General features: G+C 46.8%; 1 protein-coding gene across 4 annotated transcripts in view; it reads left to right on the forward strand.

Annotated features, from left to right (window-relative positions):
• The window catches only part of CNTNAP5 (contactin associated protein like 5), a 531,488-nt gene extending 517,344 nt beyond the window's left edge, over positions 1-14,144 (forward strand). For 3 of the 4 annotated variants that reach the window (XM_030209382.1, XM_030209384.1, XM_030209383.1), the window contains 2 exons: positions 4,944-5,001; positions 13,794-14,144. In XM_030209382.1, coding sequence (XP_030065242.1) covers positions 4,944-5,001; positions 13,794-13,990 — 255 coding nt within the window. In that variant the 3' untranslated portion in view covers positions 13,991-14,144. Of the gene's footprint in view, positions 1-4,929; positions 5,002-13,793 lie in introns of all 4 variants that reach the window. The other variant, XM_030209381.1, reaches the window with a different exon arrangement.
• The last annotated feature ends 4,777 nt before the right edge of the window (positions 14,145-18,921 follow it).

The following is an 18,921-nucleotide window of genomic DNA, read 5'->3' on the forward strand; positions in this document are numbered from 1 at the left end:
AAAAGAATAAAATGTCATTATACTGAAAAGTACACAGTCAACCCAAAACAAAGAGAGAGAAAATAACTCACTTAGAAATAATGGAGCAATGCGGGGGGGAAAGACCTCAGATGACTGTGGTAAACCAAACGAATAAACCCTGTATCAGGGTGTCATGATATTCGAGCCACAGTTCACAGTTTCTATCATTGGTCTAAAAAAAAAACCTCAGGGAAAATAATTCTCATTTTTGTTAATTTGTTCACATTTTTGTTAAATGTTTACTGATTTATCATAGAAGAACAGGAGTCCTCCGCACGGATATAACCAGATTGGCTCACACAGCGGGGGTGACACCCCCACTGTTTGAGCTCATCTACTAATTTATCATAACATGGATTTTTGTGAAAACATGCTCATAAAAACAGCTTTCACTTATGTATGAAGAATTGCTAAACAGCTGAACTTGGCTTAAGGCAGTCCACAAATTATATTAGAATTTCTCCTTATATATTGTTACTATTATACTGAAATGAAAATACAATTAACGTAGCACGTCCAAATTCTATAAGTATATAAGTATTGCCAAACTGGGACAGACCAAAGGTCCATCAAACTGGATTCAGGTCACAAATACCTGGCAAGATCCCAAAAAAGTACAAAACATCTTATGCTGCTTATCCCAGAAATAAAAAAGGATTTTCTCCATTTAATAATGGTCTATGGACTTTTCCTTTAGGAAGCTGTCCAAACTCTGCTAAGCTAACCGCCTTTACCACATTCTCTGGCAACGAATTCCAGAGTTTAATTACACGTTGAGTGAAGAAAAATTTCTCCAATTCATTTTAAATGTACTACTTTGTAACTTCATCGAATGCCCCCTAGTCCTAGTATTTTTGGAAAGAGTAAACAGATGCTTCACGTCTACCCTTTCCACTCCACTCATTATTTTATAGACCTCTATCATATCTCCCCTCAGCCGTCTTTTCTCTAAGCTGAATAGCCCTAGCTGCTTTAGCCTTTCCTCATATTTTATAAGGAAAGACAGGGGGACAGCTAATCTTGCACAGTATTAACCCCATCATAGCAGACCTGTTCATTCCCATTCCAACAAACAGGATGACTTTTATTCTCTGTAATAATTGTGGTGCTTCAGTTTCAAGGTCAATTATCTGGAAACTTAAGGCTTGTCCTGTCTGTCATCAGCTTGCTAGTTTAAAACAGGAGCTCGGTAAGGTAAAACAGGAATTAGATGCACTTAAAGCAGCTTCTAAGACTACACAAAACCATGCAGCACAGAATCAAGCCAAATTCACACCACTGCCTCCAAGGATAAAACCACCTAGGAATAGGTTCACAGTAGGCTCAGGCAGACTTCGCTATGTGACACAGAGGCATCCGCACTCACAAGTGTTGCCCCTACAGAATTCTTTTGCTCCATTACAGCATGGTGATGATCCTGAAAATAGAACTGAGGCAGAAGAGAAAGAAATGAAGTTGGAACAAAAGGATATGAAGGTACCCAAAGAGAAAAGGCAACCCCAAATCACAAATGCTGAAACACATACCAGGAAATGTACATGGAAAACGATGGCCACAAATGCTCGCAGTCTAAGCAATAAAGTTCATGACCTTCAAGCCCTGATGTTGGAGGCAGACTTAGACATTGTTGCAATCATGGAGACCTGGCTAAATGGTTCGCATGAATGGGATGCAAACATACCAGGCTATAATCTGTTTAGGAAGGATAGAGAGAGTCGTAAAGGTGGAGGAGTAGCTCTATATGTGAGAAATGATATCACGGCGACCAAAATGACAGGGACCTGGGGAAAGGAAGAAGCGATATGGATCACCTTAAAAAGAGAGTTTAGAACCTCTATACACGTGGGTGTTGTCTACAGACCTCCGAAACAATTGGAGGAATTAGATAAAGACCTGATCGCAGATATTCAAAAGTTGGGAAACAAGAGAGAGGTGCTGTTGCTGAGAGATTTCAATCTGCCGGATATAGAATGGAATGTTCCGTCTGCCGAATCGGAAAGAAGTAGAGAGATCGTGGATGCTTTACAAAGCGGTTTGCTCAGACAAATGATGACGGAACCCACGAGGGAGAGAGCGACGCTGGATCTGGTGCTCACAAATGGGGATAGCGTGTCAAATATCCGAGTGGGTGCCCACCTGGGCAGCAGTGACCATCAAACGGTTTGGTTTGATATTACAGCTAAAGTGGAGAGCGGCCACTCAAAACTCAAAGTTCTGGATTTCAAGCATGCTGACTTTATTAAAATGGGGGAATACCTGAGGAAGGAGATGATGGGCTGAGAGGAACTACGAGAAGTGGAAGGACAGTGGTCCAGGCTGAAAGAAGCTATAAATAGGGCCACGAACCTTTATGTAAGGAGAGTAAGTAAAAGCAAGAGAAAAAGGAAACCGATATGGTTCTCCAAGCAAGGGGCTGAGAAAATAAAGGCTAAAGAGTTGGCGTTCCAGAAATACACAAAAACTCAAGAAAAGGAACACGAGGAGGAATACCGGATGAAACTGAAAGAAGCCAAGAGAGAGATACGTCTGGCGAAAGCGCAAGCGGAAGAACAAATGGATAGAAATGTAAGGAGGGGTGACAAAAATTTCTTCAGGTATATAAGTGAAAGGAGAATGACTAAAAAGGGAATTGTGAGACTAAAAGATACTGCGAACCGCTATGTGGATAATGATGAAGAAAAAGCAAATTTGCTAAATAGATACTTCTGTTCTGTTTTCACAGAAGAAAATCCTGGAGAAGGACCGCGATGGACTGCAAAAAGTACAAATGAGATTGAAGTGGATAGAGCACCATTCACGGAAGAGAGTGTGTATGAACAGCTTGAAAAGCTAAAGGTGGACAAAGCCATGGGACCAGATTGGATACACCCCAGGATATTGAGGGAGCTCAGAGAGGTTCTGGCGGGTCCTCTTAAAGATTTGTTTAATATATCCTTGCAGACGGGAGAGGTTCCGAGGGATTGGAGAACGGCGGAGGTGGTCCCTCTTCACAAGAGTGGTGATAGGGAACAAGCTGGAAACTACAGGCCGGTAAGCCTCACTTTGATTATTGGAAAAGTAATGGAAGCGATGCTGAAGGAAAGGATAGTGAATTTCCTGGAAGCCAATAAGTTGCAAGATCCGAGACAACATGGTTTTACCAAAGGGAAATCGTGCCAAACGAATCTCATTGAATTCTTTGATTGGGTGACAGGAGAATTGAATCAGGGACGAGCTATGGACGTAATCTACTTAGATTTCAGCAAAGCTTTTGACATGGTTCCCCACAGGAGGCTCTTAAATAAACTGGATGGGCTGAAGATAGGACCCGAAGTGGTGAACTGGATTAGGAACTGGTTGACAGACAGAAGCCAGAGGGTGGTGGTGAATGGAATTCGCTCGGAGGAGGGAAAGGTGAGTAGTGGTGTGCCTCAGGGATCGGTGCTGGGAACGATTCTGTTCAATATATTTGTGAGTGACATTACCGAAGGGTTAGAAGGTAAAGTTTGCCTATTTGCGGACGATACTAAGATCTGTAACAGAGTGGACACCCGGGAGGGAGTGGAAAACATGAAAAAAGGATCTGAGGAAGCTAGAAGAATGGTCTAAGGTTTGGCAATTAAAATTCAATGCGAAGAAATGCAAAGTGATGCACTTAGGGAATAGAAATCCTTGGGAGACGTATGTGTTAGGCGGGGAGAATCTGAAAGGTACGGACGGAGAGAGGGATCTTGGGGTGATAGTATCTGAGGATCTGAAGGCGACGAAACAGTGTGACAAGTCGGTGGCCGTAGCTAGAAGGTTGTTAGGCTGTATAGAGAGAGGTGTGACCAGCAGAAGAAAGGGGGTGTTGATGCCCCTGTATAAGTCGTTGGTGAGGCCCCACCTGGAGTATTGTGTTCAGTTTTGGAGGCCGTACCTTGCGAAGGATGTAAAAAGAATTGAAGCGGTGCAAAGAAAAGCTACGAGAATGGTAAGGGATTTGCGTTACAAGACGTATGAGGAGAGACTTGATGACCTGAACATGTATACTCTGGAAGAAAGGAGAAACAGGGGTGATATGGTACAGACGTTCAAATATTTGAAAAGTATTAATCCGCAAACGAACCTTTTCCGGAGGTACGAAGGCAGTAGAACGAGAGGACATGAAATGAGATTGAAGGGGGGCAGACTCAAGAAAAATGTCAGGAAGTATTTTTTCACGGAGAGAGTAGTGGATGCTTGGAATGCCCTCCCGCAGGAGGTGGTGGAAATGAAAACGGTAACAGAATTCAAACATGCATGGGATAAACATAAAGGAATCCTGTTCAGAAGGAATGGATCCTAAGGAGCTTAGCCGAGATTGGGTGGCAGAGCCGGTGGCGGGAGGCGGGGATAGTGCTGGGCAGACTTATACGGTCTGTGCCAGAGCTGGTGGTGGGAGGCGGGGCTGATGGTTGGGAGGCGGGGATAATGCTGGGCAGACTTACACGATCTGTGCCCTGAAAAGGACAGGTACAAATCAAGGTAAGGTATACACAAAAAGTAGCACATATGAGTTTATCTTGTTGGGCAGACTGTGGATGGACCCTGCAGGTCTTTTTCTGGCGTCATTTACTATGTTACTATGTTACACTACAACGTATGTACAAATCATTGTGATCATTCAGCAAGAGAAAGGCAGAGGGTCAGAAAACCATCAATACTTCCTTTACATTTGATGGTTATAACTGGATAATTCTCAGATGTTCTCTAGATGTGCATAAAATCACCTTTTTTTTCCTCTCATTTGACACATTTTGCTCAAACTAGAAACCATTACAGGAACTGAGCATCTTCCCTTTTCCAAGAAATGCTGTGAAATAAATTGAAGGAAATGAGTTGAGTCACGACGGGATAAATGTAATTCATGTTATTAATGAATAAAATTACTTTCTGACTTTAATACAGATCCGTTTGAGAAGAGTGATAAGAGGGAGCCTTTCGCAAACGAAGTCAGGAGTGATTCGGCTGTCATTGGAGGTAGTGTGTCTATCAAATGTTAACATTTCAATAAGTAACGTTTAGAGAATAGAAAACTGTGACTTCAAGCGGATATTTCTACTTTTATCTCCGCTCTGTCATTGCATAGGAAGAGAATATCTTTTTCTAGTATACTTGCAAAAAACGCTTGTTTTTGTTTTGTTTTGAATGTTTATTAAATTACCCTTGCCTGCATTTCAGGTAGAGCTTCTGCTAATAGTAGGTTCCACGATATGGAGGGGTCGTTTTAGTAAGTTACAGCAAGCACTAGTACATACTTACTGCATCTTTAAAGAGCTTACCCAGGGGCGGCCCGACCATTAGGTATGTTGCACTCAAGTGGCACTCTTTAGCAGCGGCATCTCGGGGGGGGGGGGGGGGGGGGGGGGGGCGGCTTTGCGGCCTTTTACCTGATCACGGTGATTTTTCAAAGCCAGCAGCGGCAGCGATTCCCATACGCTGCCCTGCCGCCACCGGCACCTGCCTCTTCCCTTTACTGCGGCCACCTGAAGTAACTTCCTGTTTCTCTCAGGCAGCCGCAATAAAGGGAAGAGGCGGGTAGCGCAGCGACAGGGCAGCGTATAGAAATTGCTGCCAGCTTTGGAAAGTCACCGTAACCAGGTAAAATGCCCGGGGGCGGGGGCAGCATCTTGGCGGGGGGGGGCGGGGGGGGGGGGCACATGCGATCTCCACCTCAGGGAGGCATCTTGCCTTGGGCTGGCCCTGGGCTTACCATGGGATACACTGAAGCACCGTGCAGTAAAATCTCAATGTATGTATGCAAGCTACGTGCTAAAATCAAATTCCTGATTATTTCTTAGAGGGAGCACGCCTGGGGGCAGTGGCGTAGGAAGGGCAGGGCGGTGGGTGCGGTCCGCCCCGGGTGCACGCTGCTGGAGGGTGGAGAGAGCAGCTGCGCGCCTGTCGGCTCCGCTGGTTCCCTGCTCCCTCTGCCCCGGAACAGGTTACTTCCTGTTTCGGGGCAGAGGGAGCAGGGAGCCAGTGGAGCCGACAGGCGCGCGGCTGCTCTCTGCACCCTCCAGCACCCAAGAATGCACCCGGGGATGGGGGGTGTCATTGCACCGGGGGGGGGTGTCGTGCTGCACCCTGGGGGGACAGACGCCGCTGTACCCGGGGGGGGGGGGGGGGGGGGGGTGACTAGGCGTGACAATTCAAATCAGTTATCGCACTAAGGGGCCCTTTTACTAAGCTGCAGTAAAAAGGGCCCTGCGCTAGCGGTGGTGGCCATTTTTGCTACGTACTGAAGCCCTTTCATACCACAGCAGGTAAAAAGGCTGAAAAAAGAAGTGGCTTTGCGGTAAGATTGCACTTTCCGCATGGCCATGCTGGGGGGAACACTTACCGCCACCCACTGAGGCTGCTAACCTAGTGCTAACCAGTGGTGTAGCTACGTGGGGCCAGGGGGGCCTGGGCCCCCCGTAGATTTGGCCCTGGACCCCCCTGGACCCCCCTGCCAACAACCCTCTCGAATCCTCCTCCCGCCGTTGCCTGCCTTTGCTGGCGGTGGACCCCAACCCCCGCCAGCTGAGGTCCTCTTCTTCCCGCAAAAGGCTTCCTTCTGTTTCTGATGTCCTGCACGTAAAGCGTGGGTGGGTGTTGGCAATGGTGGGGGGGGGGGGGGTCGGCGGCGCCGGGGGGAGGCTAAAATGTGCCCCCTCACCTCGGGCTCTGGACTCCCCTCCCGCTGAAGTCTGGCTATGCCCCTGGTGCTAACCACTGCCCAATTACCACCAGGTAACTGCTGTGGTAAAAAATGGGAACCTATTTTCCCTAGTGCTGAGGATGGAACTACAGCCAGCGCCCGCGTTGAACTGGCGGTAGTTCCGGATTGCCACTCAGTAAGCCCACAGTGGGCTTACCGCTGCTTTGTAAAAGAGCCCCCAAGGGCTTATCACATGCAAAATCCACGTGCGGACGCACGCCATTTCCAGGCCTAGGGAAAATAGATCCTTATTTTGTACCGAAGCAATTACCCGGCGTTCATTGGGCAGCGCCGCATGCTGCCCAGTTACCACCAGGTTAGCGTGCGAGCGCTTACTGCTACCTCAATGGGTGGTGGTAAGTGCTTCCCCTCCCCCGCCCCCCCCCCACCACCCCCCACAATGGCCATGTGGTAAATGCAGTCTTACTGCATGGCCATTTCTTTTTTTCAGCCTTTTTACCCACTGCGGTGAAAAGGGTTTCAGCACGCAGCAAAAACGTCTGCCGCTGCTAGCGCAGAGCCCCTTTTATCGGGGCTTAATAAAGGGGCCCTCGCTGATTAGCGCGGCATTAACGCTTGAGCCCTTACCGCTAAAAATGATGGAGAAAAGGGCTCATGCACTAATTTTTGTTAATGGCCATGTGGTAAATGGCAACATTAGCACATGGTCATTAATTGGGAAAATAGAAACTTGGCCATTTACTAAAAGTAGCCCTAGTGCACGAGAAAGACCCATGTAAGGGGGCACTAAGGCCACTTTTTACCACAGCTTAGTAAAAGGACCCCAGAATGAGGAGTTTAGTTATTTGGACACTGCCCTGAATATAGGTGGCATTCTGTTAACTCCTGGGAGCTCTTGAGTGCCCACATGTTCAGTGTCGGTTCCTGGGTAGGGGTTGGCATCGAAAATCATGGCACAAATCCGATCGTTATGAGCTGAATATCTAGGAGAATGAAATGAAACGCTATCATCTTCCTGCTCTAAGCAACACCTACACTCAGCTTGGCAAATTTGTACGCAACCACCCTGTCTATGCATAGGGAGATCTTTAAATCAGATGAGGCAAATTTACATATCAAACATATAAATGGCGAGTGACCGACTCACTCGCAAATGCGCAGTAGAGACTTCCCTCTCTGTCCCGCCCCCGCGTCAATACGTGATGACGGGGGGGGGGACGGGACAGAGAGGGAAACTGCGCCGCCGAGGTTGCTACCACTCCCCCCCCACTCGGAGTCGCCGCCGCCACCCCTCCACCCGGCCCGGGCCCTCTCTTCCCTTCTGAACTTACACATCCATTCGCCGAACGCAGCAACGCACATCAGCTGAGCTGCAGTGAGCCCTTCCTTCTTTGCCTGTGGCCCCGCCCTCCTGTGATGTAACGTCAGCGAGGGCGGGACACACACAGGCAGAGAAGGAAGGGGCAGCTCAGCTGATGTGCGTTGCTGCGTTCGGCGAATGGATGTGTAAGTTCAGAAGTGAAGAGAGGGCCCGGGCCAGGTGGAGGGGTGGCGGTGACTTCGCGGGGGGGAGGGGAGCGGTGGTGACCGCGGGGGGAGGAAAACCTCAATACCAGCCCGTTTTTACGGGCTCAACGGCTAGTATATATATAACGCACCTCCAACGTTCTATTGAAGCCTGTAGTTGTGTAGATCGAAACTCCTCCATGAGTGTATGCCCCGCCCTCACGTCACAACGTGATGACGTCGAGGGCGGAGCACTTACACTCAACGAATCGCATCGCCCACAAAACGTGACATCAGAAACATGGCGAAAGCGAACAACCTGCAAGAAAGGGAGGACTACCATCGTCCCGCCCTCGCGTCACAACGGAGCACTGACACTTGGGAGGAAGCGAGGGAAGAAAGCAACCTGAATGTGGGAGGGAGGGAGAGAGGCAGGCAGCCTGAACATCGGAGGGAGGGAGGGAGCAAGCCAGCCAGCCAGCCAGCCTGCCTGCCTGAACGTGGCAGTGGGAGGGAGGGAGCCAGCTTGAACGTGGCAGTGGGAGGCAGGGCCACGACCCTGAAAGGCTGAGGGAGGGGGGCCCACGACCCTGAAGCTGGGAGGGGGAGGGGGAAGGAGGGCGGGATACGGGGGGGGGGGCCCTGCCGTACACTCATTCTTTCTCACACACACACACTCACACACACTCTCTTAAACATACACACAACGATGAAAACCTTGCTAGCGCCCGTTTCATTGGTCTCAGAAACGGGCCTTTTTCACTAGTATATATATAAACATGTCTATGCATAAAACACTTCTATTCACAGAAATGCCTTTTAAAATGGCCCTCAGAGAAGCACAGCAGAATCTTTTCAGTATCAGAATATTTCTTATCTTTACATAATTGACTTTCTAAGCAGGTAGCTGCTATCATCTAGCTCTAGGATTTCACACTTCTCATTCCTATTAATATACTCAAAAAAGGAAGCACAGTTTCAGATTTATGAGTGCAATTTCTAGAAAGCACAAATCTAATTTGATTTTCAATTTATGAGTCACACGCAAGTTGACTTTGATAACCGATTTACTATGCAGTTAAATGTGCAACTTTTCTCATTGCAAAATGGTGCCCTAAGATTTCCACAGAAATCCTTAATATTCCCCTGGAATGCTTGTTGAATGTTTGTGCTTATTCGAAGGCCACTCACAATTCACACTCAGGATGAGGGGTTTAATTTATAATAGAGCACCTGTGTAAGTAGTTCAGAAAAGGCAATGAGGAGGGGCATAATCGAACGGGGCGCCCAAGTTTGCATGAGGGCGTCCTCGCGAAGGGACGAGGAAAACCCGTAGTATCGAAACAAGATGGGCGGCCATCTTTCATTTTGACAATACGGTCGGGGACGCCCAAATCTCAACATTTAGGTCGACCTTAGAGATGGTCGACCTAAATGTTGAGATGTTCAACCTTAGAGATGGTTGTCCGCCCATCTCAAAAATGACCAAATCCAAGTCCTTTGGTCATGGGAGGAGCCAGAGTTCGTAGTGCACTGATCCCCCCCACATGCCAGGACACCAACCGAGCACCCTAGGGGGCACTGCAGTGGACTTCACAAATTGCTCCCAGGTGCATAGCTCACTTACCTTGGGTGCTGAGCCTCCCCAACCCCCCCCCCCCCCAAACCCACTCCCCACAACTGTACACCACTACCATAGCCCTAAGGGGTGAAGGGGCACCTACATGTGGGTACAGTGGGTTTGTGGTGGGTTTTGGAGGGCTCACATTTACCACCACAAGTGTAACAGGTAGGGGGATGGGCCTGGGTTTCCCTGCCTGAAGTGCACTGCACCCACTATAACTGCTCCAGGGACCAGCATACTGCTATCATGAGGCTGGCATAGAGGATGGCAAAAAACTTTTTAAAGGATTTTTTAGGGTGGGAGGGGGTTGGTGACCACTGGGGGAGTAATGGGAGGTTATCCCTGATTCCCTCCAGTGGTCATCTGGTCAGTTTTGGCACCTTTTCACAGCTTGGTTGCAAGAAAAAATGGACCAAGTAAAGTCGGCCAAGTGCTTGTCAGGGACGCCCTTCTTTTTTCCATTATCAGCTGAGGACGCCCATCTCATAAGCAGAACCCAATCCCGCCTTCGCTACGGTGCTGACACGCCCCCGTGAACTTTGGTCGTCCCCGCGATGGGAAGCAGTTGAGGATGCCCAAAATCGGCTTTCGATTATGCCGATTTGGGCGACCCTGAGAGAAGGACACCCATCTCCCGATTTGTGTCGGAAGATGGGCGCCCTTCTCTTTCGAAAATAAGCCTGATAAGCAACTATGGGGCTTGTTTACTAATGAGTATTAAAGTTTTTGCACTTAGCATGGGTTAACATCCATAATTAACCTGTGTTAAGTGCAATGGCTCTGCGGTAATTGTTGGGGCATGTCCTGCATTAAGAACATAAGAGTAGCCATACTGGGTCAGACCAATGGTCCATCTAGCCCAGTATCCTGTTTTCCAAACAGTGTCCACGTCAGGTCACAAGTAGCAGGCAGAAACCCAAATCGTGGCAACACTCCATACTACCAATTCCAAAGCAAGCAGTTGCTTCCCATGCCTGTCTCAATAGCAGACTATAGACTTTTCCTCCAGGAATTTGTCCAAACCTTTTTAAACCCAGAAACACTAACCGCTGTTACCACATCCTCCGGCAAAGAGTTCCAGAGCTTAACTATTCGTTGAGTGAAAAAATATTTCCTCCTATTTGTTTTAAAAGTATTTCCAAGTAACTTCCTCGAGTGTCCCCTAGTCTTTGTACTTTTGGAACGAGTAAAAAATTGATTTACTTGCTCTACATCACTCAGGATTTTGTAGACCTCAATCATATCTCCCCTCATCTGTCTCTTTTCCAAGCTGAAGAGCCTTAACCTCTTTAGCCTTTCCTCATACGAGAGGAGTTCCCCTGCAGTTTCAAGAAGGACATGTTCCCTAACATGTGTGACATTCAGGCATTATGGGGCTGATATTCAGACCACAGGCGTTAGCTAGGCCTACCTCCCAAGATTGGCGTTGAATCCAGATAATTAATGCTGAGCCATTTCCGGTCACCAGCATTGACTATCCAGTTTATTTTTGGGCGGTTTAAACTTAACTGACCAAGTCTGTATTCAGCACTGGCCATTTAAGTTAAAACCGGCCAAAGATAGGTCTGCTATTTCAGTGGTTCAATTTGGCAACCAAACTTAGCCGGTGATGCGCTGAAATGCACAGTCAGCTATATCACATAATATAGGTTATCTGCTAAGGGCCAGATTCTATATAAGGTGCCAAAAAAATGCATAAGTACATACGTAATGCCACACTGGGAAAAGACCAGGGTCCATTGAGCCCAGCATCCTGTCCACGACAGCGACCAATCCAGGCCATGGGCACCTGGCAAACTTCCCAGACGTACAAACATTCTATACATGTTATTCCTGGAATTGTGGATTTTTCCCAAGTCCATTTAGTAGTGATTTATGGACTTGTCCTTTAGGAAACCGTTTTAACCCCTTTTTAAACTCTGCCAAGCTAACAGCCTTCACCACGTTCTCCGGCAACGAATTCCAGAGTTTAATTATGCGTTCGGTGAAGAAAGATTTTCTCCGATTTGTTTTAAATTTACTACACTGTAGTTTCATCGCATGCCCCCTAGTCCTAGTATTTTTGGAAAGCGTGAACAGACGCTTCACATCCACCTGCTCCACTCATTATCTTATACCTCTATCATGTCTCCCCTCAGCCGCCTCTTCTCCAAGCTGAAAAGCCCTAGAGCCTCCTTAGTGTTTCTTCATAGGGAAGTCGTCCCATTCCCGCTATCATTTTAGTCACCCTTCGCTGCACCTTTTCCAATTCTACTATGCAGTAAATATTTCCGCCTAAGGGTATTCTATAAGTACTGCCTACATTTAGGCACAGTATCTAGACTACACGTAGTTGATATCCCATTTGGACGTCTTTTGTTCGAAAATGGACCAGGACGTCCATAGTATTTTCGAAAACAAAAGATAGACATTCATTTTCCTGTTTGGAATTTGGACATCTTTGTAAAACGTCCAAATTCTGATTTAGACGTTTCTTTTGAAAATGCCTCTCATTGCTTCTATTCCTCTACCTCACCCAAACAACAAAAAAAGATAGATGTTTTTCTGATTCAGAAATCACTATCCAGCTTATTTTCAAAGGAGATCGCCGCCCATCTTCCGACACAAATCGGAGATGGCCATCAATCTCCTGAAGCCGGCCAAATCGGTATAATCGAAAGCCGTTTTGGCCGGCGCCAACTGCTTTACGTCGTGGAGCCAGCCAAATTTCAAGGGGGCGTTTCAGCATGGTAGCGAAGGCGGGACAGGGGTGGGATGGGGCGTGGCTATGACATGGCCGGCTTCGCCCGATAATGGAGAAAAGATGGCCAGCTCTAACGAGCATTTTGCCGACTTCACTTGGTCCATTTATTTGTAAGACCAAGTGTCAAAAAAGTGCCCCAATTGACCAGATGACCCCGGAGGGAATCGGAGATCACCTCCCCTTACTCCCCCAGTGGTCACCAACCCCCTCCCACCAAAAAATAAAAAATAAAAAAACATTTTTTTGCCAGCCTCTATGCCAGCCTCAAATGTCATACCCAGCTCCCTGACAGCAGTATGCAGGTCCCTGGAGTAGTATTTAGTGGGTGCAGTGTACTTCAGGCAGGCGGACCCAGGCCCATCCCCCCCCTACCTGTTACACTTGTGGTGGTAAATGTTGAGCCCTCTACCCCCCCCAAAACCCACTGTACCCACATGTAGGTGCCCCCTTCACCCCTTAGGGCTATGGTAGTGGTGTAGAGTTGTGGGGAGTGGGTTTTGGGGGGGATTTCGGGGGCTCAGCACACAAGGTAAGGGAGGTATGCACCTGGGAGCATTTTTTGAAGTCCACTGCAGTGCCCCCTAGGGTGCCCGGTTGGTGTCCTGGCATGTGAGGGGGGCCAGTACACTGCAAATGCTGGCTCCTCCCACGACCAAAAGGCTTGCATTTCGCCGGGTTTGAGATGGCCGGGCCCAGTTTCCATTGTGGCCGAAAACCGAAGCCGGCGATCTCAACATTTGACCTAAATGTTGAGATTTAGCCGGCGCCAACCGTATTATCGAAAGAAATGATAGCCGACCATCTTTTTTGATAATACGGTTGGCGCCGCCCCTTTACGGCGCCGGCCATGTAGATGGTCGGCCATCTATTTGGTCCAGCGCCGTTGATTATGCCCCTCTAGGTTTGCCACTTGATTTTTGGGTGTTTTCAGCAAACCGTTCAAAATGAGATTTAGATGTCATATCAAAAATGCCCCATTATGCTTTGAAATAGCAACCGGAAAGAGCTATATTCTGTGCATAATTATTTTATAATTGATGTACTTATTTACTCAACCAGACTAAATAGTCAACCGCTGACACTATGCCCAGAAACACACCTGAGCAAAGTAATGCATTTCCAAAAATACTACTGGATCACACTTTGCCAAGAAAATATTATGCTACACATATGAAATTATGGATTTATAAGAGAGAGATAATGCATATTTCTCTATCAATATTTTTCCATCACAGGTGTTATAGCAGTTGTGATATTCATCCTCTTTTGCATCGTGGCAATCATGGCAAAGTTCCTCTACCAACACAAAGAGACCCGTCGAAAGAGCCGAGCCAGTGAAAAAGATTACCCCGAAAACCTGGACACTTCTTTCCGAAATGAACTGGATTTGCAGAACACAGTGAGCGAGTGCAAAAAGGAATATTTTATCTGATGGACTTAGCCCTTCCTCCTCTATGGTCCTGTTTGATTTCTTCCCCGCAGCCTTTTTCCTTTGGAAAGAGAACATTCTACCGTGGTGAGACTTTTTCCGCTCCTCACAGTCTCTCTTTCCCATCTGAAGTGGATCCACCCTTCTGCCACATCTCCTGAAGCCCAGTCCACTCAGTGCATGGTTGTATATTTTAAATGTTTCATTTAAAGATTTTGCGAGAATTAACATCTTACATACTGGGTCCAATTTATTTGTTATTACTACTTTTTTTAAGTTTTATTAAGACTTTTGAAAGTGGAATTGTGGTAAAGTGGCAGACCGCAGCGCCACGACGTGGATTGGAAAGAATCAATAAGGCAAACAAAAAAAAAAAAACCCTGGTTCGTTTCAGGTACACTTATTGAAGTTAAAAAGAAAATGTTTTCATACATAAACTAAAAATCTTCTTTTTTTTTGCCTACAAATAGTTAAATTATTCATCAATAGCAAAGGGCAAAGCGTCATTCCCTAAACTGCTGTTGTGACAATTACAGAAAGACGGTTTTGGAACGTGTACTAGATCGAGCAGAGGACAAGGCAATTTGGCATCAAGGATGCTAACAAGAATTAGATCGTTTACAAATACACTCAGCATCTGAACGTTCAGACTCATTAATTGCTGAGCGCTGAAGTAAGTAAGGCCGTTAGTGGAACTCATGTTTTGCCTTCTAGGAAACGGGTCTTTATCATCTGGGCTGAGATGGTCAAAAGTGAGGACAGGGTATTTGTCTTTTGCTAGGGCTCCGAATAAAGATTTTCAGCAGTAGCTGCAGAACCTATACACCCCCTAGATTCTATATATGGCATCCAGATTTGGGCGCCAAATTCGGGCACACTGCTGAGATGTGTGCACAACTTAATTGGCTAATGAGCAGTTAACCATTAATAAATGGATACTGACAACCCATTATTGATGTTAATTGGCACCAGTTAGGATTTGCGCATGCATCTGGCTGTGTGCTATTCTTTAATGCTGGGCACCTAAATTCTATACTCTGCAACCCCAAAGGGGGTGTGGCCATGGGAGGGGCATGGGCAATTAGCAAAAGGGATGTGGTCATGTGAAGGACACGAGCAATTAGCAAAAGGGGGTGTGGTCATGGGAGGGGCATGAACAATTAGCAAAAGGGGGTGTGGCCATGGGCGGGGCATGATCTATTAGCAAAAGGGGGTGTGCCCATTGGAGGGGCATGAGCAGTTAGCAAAAAAGCACTAAGCCAAACGTTTTGGCTTGCTGATACACGGCATTTTGGCTTAGTGCGGGATATTTGTGCTTGAAAATTACATCTGTTTCTGAGTTGCCTGTTTGGCCACTTTCAACTCAGTACAATTGTCTTTTTCAAGACAAGTATTTTCCAAAGTGCATGATTGGTATCCCTGGCAACGGATTACCATCTATAGACCCCTGATGCAGGCATTTTTCGCTAAAACACAGACCGTGTCTGGTCTGAACAATAAAGTCAAGCTGAGACGCTCTTTACTTAAAGGCTGCTTGTGCTTTTTTTGTTATTGCTTCTTCCTTTATGCTTTGGATTCCTCTCCTTTGTGTTGTTTATTCCATGGGTGGTGGGGGGGGGGGGGGGCGGTGGACAGGACATGAGCATTCCAAAGGTTGTGCACAGTGTTATAGAATAATAAGTCTACACGCTGAACTTGGGCAGCAGGGTTTACACCAGTGCATAGCTACATGGGGCCATGGGGGCCTGGGTCCCGTTAAATTTGGCCCTGCCAACGACCCTCTTGAACCCCCCCTCCTGCCGCCGCCATTGCCTATTCTTTGCTGGCGGGGGACCCCAACCCCCGGCAGCCGAGGTCTCTTCTTCCGTTGCAAGGCTTTGTTCAGTTCTGAGTCTTGACGTCCTGGCACGGAAGAAGAGGACCTCGGCTGGCAGGGGTTGGGGTCCCCAGTCAGCAAAGGTAGGCGACGGTGGCAGCGGGGGAGGATTGGCGGTGGGAGAGGGGTCGAGAGGGTCATCGGCAGGGGAGTAAGGTCAAAGTTGGTGGTGGCGGCAGCGGCGGGGGGGGGGAGGTTGGCAATGGCAGGGGGGGTCAGCGGCGCCCGGGGGGGGGACTAAATGTGCATCCTCACCCTCGAGCTCTGGACACCCCTCCCGCCGGTCTGGCTACACCCCTGGTTTACACCAAGTTTCAGCAGGCATAAGTCTGACATCCAGAGTTTGGCACAGAAACGAGCTAAGCATTATTCTTTAAAGGGTATGCGCCCTAAGGCTTGGGGAAGGATGGGGATGGGAGAGGGATTTAAAAATCTTTTAATTCATAAAGTGATATAGCCTTGGGATTGGTGATATGATCAAACCACCATGAGGATTAGTGCAGAACATTGTGAGTAATATTTGAGCGATGATAAATTACTTTTTGACATAAATTGGAGCAGGAAGTGCATATTTTGCAATGCAGTGTATCTAGCACTCGGCAAGATATAGGTCACACTGTCCATATCTTATACTGGTTCCGTCAGATGACAGTTCACAGAGTTCCAGTGTCCTGTACAAACACCAAGAAACCCAGGAAGGACTGATGTAGGCCAAGAAACAAAGCTGACTGAGTACATTTCCAAATGCAGATATATCAAACGCACTGTAATTATATTATATTATTATTTTATTTATTTATTTATGTATTTATTTATTTATTTGCTGCACTTGTATCCCACATTTTCCCACCTATTTGCAGGCTGAATGTGGCTTACAAAATGTTATAGCAACATGTACACATTATAGGATAAGAATTTCAAAATATAGATACAGATGGGTGCATAGAATATCAAAGCAATCATAGTAACGGAATAATATTTTACATCAAAAGTAAACGATCCTAGCTTGTATATAATTGTATCAAAATATATTTTTTACAAATTTGAAGGACCTCAGCATGGGGAACAAGTGGTCAATAAACTTTCATACCGTATTTGACCACCCCAAACTCCTCACCCCGGTCCCTAATTCTTAAATCTTAATCGTCTTATATTATTAAACTTGATGATGCTCTTAACGGATTCAACTATCATCCCAAATCTTTAACTTTTTAATAATATGGTAATCACCTAACTTTCAGTGAATAAAGTCGGCTGTGGAGGGTTCTTCAATCTGACATGTCACATGTTTCGCTCAAGGACAATCCCCCCCCCCCCCCAAAAAAAAAATAAATTTCAACTCCTCCCATACATGCATTGCTCTAATGTCATCAATTTGGGGTGGTCAAATACGGTATGAAAGTTTATTGACCGCTTGTTCCCCATGCTGAGGTCCTTCAAATTTGGAAAAATTTATTTTGATACAATATACAAGCTAGGATCATTTACTTTTGATGATACTTTACAACTTAGCTTGTGAAGTATATTTTTACTCTGCCTTATTTTGAGACCAATTGTAATTATATTAGGCATACATATTCTCTGTCCTCAGGAGCTTGCTTAAGTTACTTTATATTCAAGCCCTTTAATAGTGACCCTGGTCATAGAAACCACAAGATAAACTAGGTCTACGAAATAATAGGACAGTAGGGATTGGTTGCCTGAAATTATTCATGTTTGTTTTCATTTTTATACCTGCTGTAAATGAGTGTTATTAAGAGAGCACACTATCCTCCAGCTCTATCAAAGTTAGCAAAAATTGCATGCACTAATTAATTGAATTACGAGCCAATTAGTGCCACTAATTGACTTTTTAACAAGCAATTATTGGCGCTAATTGAAATCAATTAAGATGTACGTGTGTAAATGTAGGCAGGCGGTCCCTGTCTAAATTTTGCACGCATCCCGGAAATGCGGGGGGGAGGGGGGTGCAGATATGGGAGGGTCATGGGTGTTTCGGGGCATAGCATGGGTGTGGATTCGAGTTGGGCGTGCAATTGTAGAATAGGGGTTTTCGGCGCATTAAGAATCACATTAGCACCAATTCCCACACCCTAACTTTGGGCTCTAGACTTACGCCTGCTGAAACCTGGTGTAAATGCATGTGCTCAAGTTGGGCGTGCTGACCCAGTATTCTGTAGCATGCATAACTTTTCAGAATACCCTTGATACACCCATGCCCCTCCCATGGCCATGCCCCCTTTTAAGTCACGAAATATGGGCATAGGGAGCCTGGTGTCATAGCAGTGGTGTAGCTACATAGATTTGGCCCTGGACCCCCCTGCCAATGACCCTCTTGACCCCCCTCCCGCCACCAACCCGCTGTTGCCTGCCTTTGCTGGCGGAGGACCTCAACCCCCGCCAGCCAAGTTCCTCTTCCTTTCACAAAAGGCTTCCTTCTGTTTCTGACGTCCTGCGGCGGTGGCGGCAATGGCGGGGGGGGGGGGGCTAAAACTTGCCCCCACCCCTCGGGCTCTGAACCCCCCTCCCACTGAAGTCTGGCTACGCTCCTGTGTCATAGAATAACATAAGCCAGATAAGCGTACAAATCCGATTGTCTACGCATGATCAGGGATATAATTGGGCAGAGCACGGGTGGCATTACGAACTGCATGTGCAGGTTATAAAATACGCATTATATGTGCATTTCTGCCACATGCCTGTCTATCTTCAGATGTAAATTTACGCCGCTGCCTTTTAGACAGGTGTAGAGTTGATGCAGCCCCAAAATGTTTTGCTTTGTTAGTTTCCTGTATTCTTTGACGGAATTATACCATCTTCTTTTCATTTGAGGGGCGATGTCAGAAATGGTGTTCAGTGTTGGATCACTTGGAATGTTGTTTTCAAATGACTGCGCATCCCTAAGGGGCCCTAAGTCGATGTGAAAGGGGCCCTGTGCTAGTGGTGATAGCCATATTTGCTGAGTGCCAGGGACCCTTTTACCATAGTGGGTAAAAGGCCAAACCAGAAGTGGGCCATGTGGTAAGTTCGCACTTGCGCGGCCCATTTCAGGGGGAAG

The sequence above is a fragment of the Microcaecilia unicolor genome, chromosome 7, assembly GCF_901765095.1.
Source record: "Microcaecilia unicolor chromosome 7, aMicUni1.1, whole genome shotgun sequence".
Lineage (NCBI taxonomy): Eukaryota > Metazoa > Chordata > Amphibia > Gymnophiona > Siphonopidae > Microcaecilia > Microcaecilia unicolor.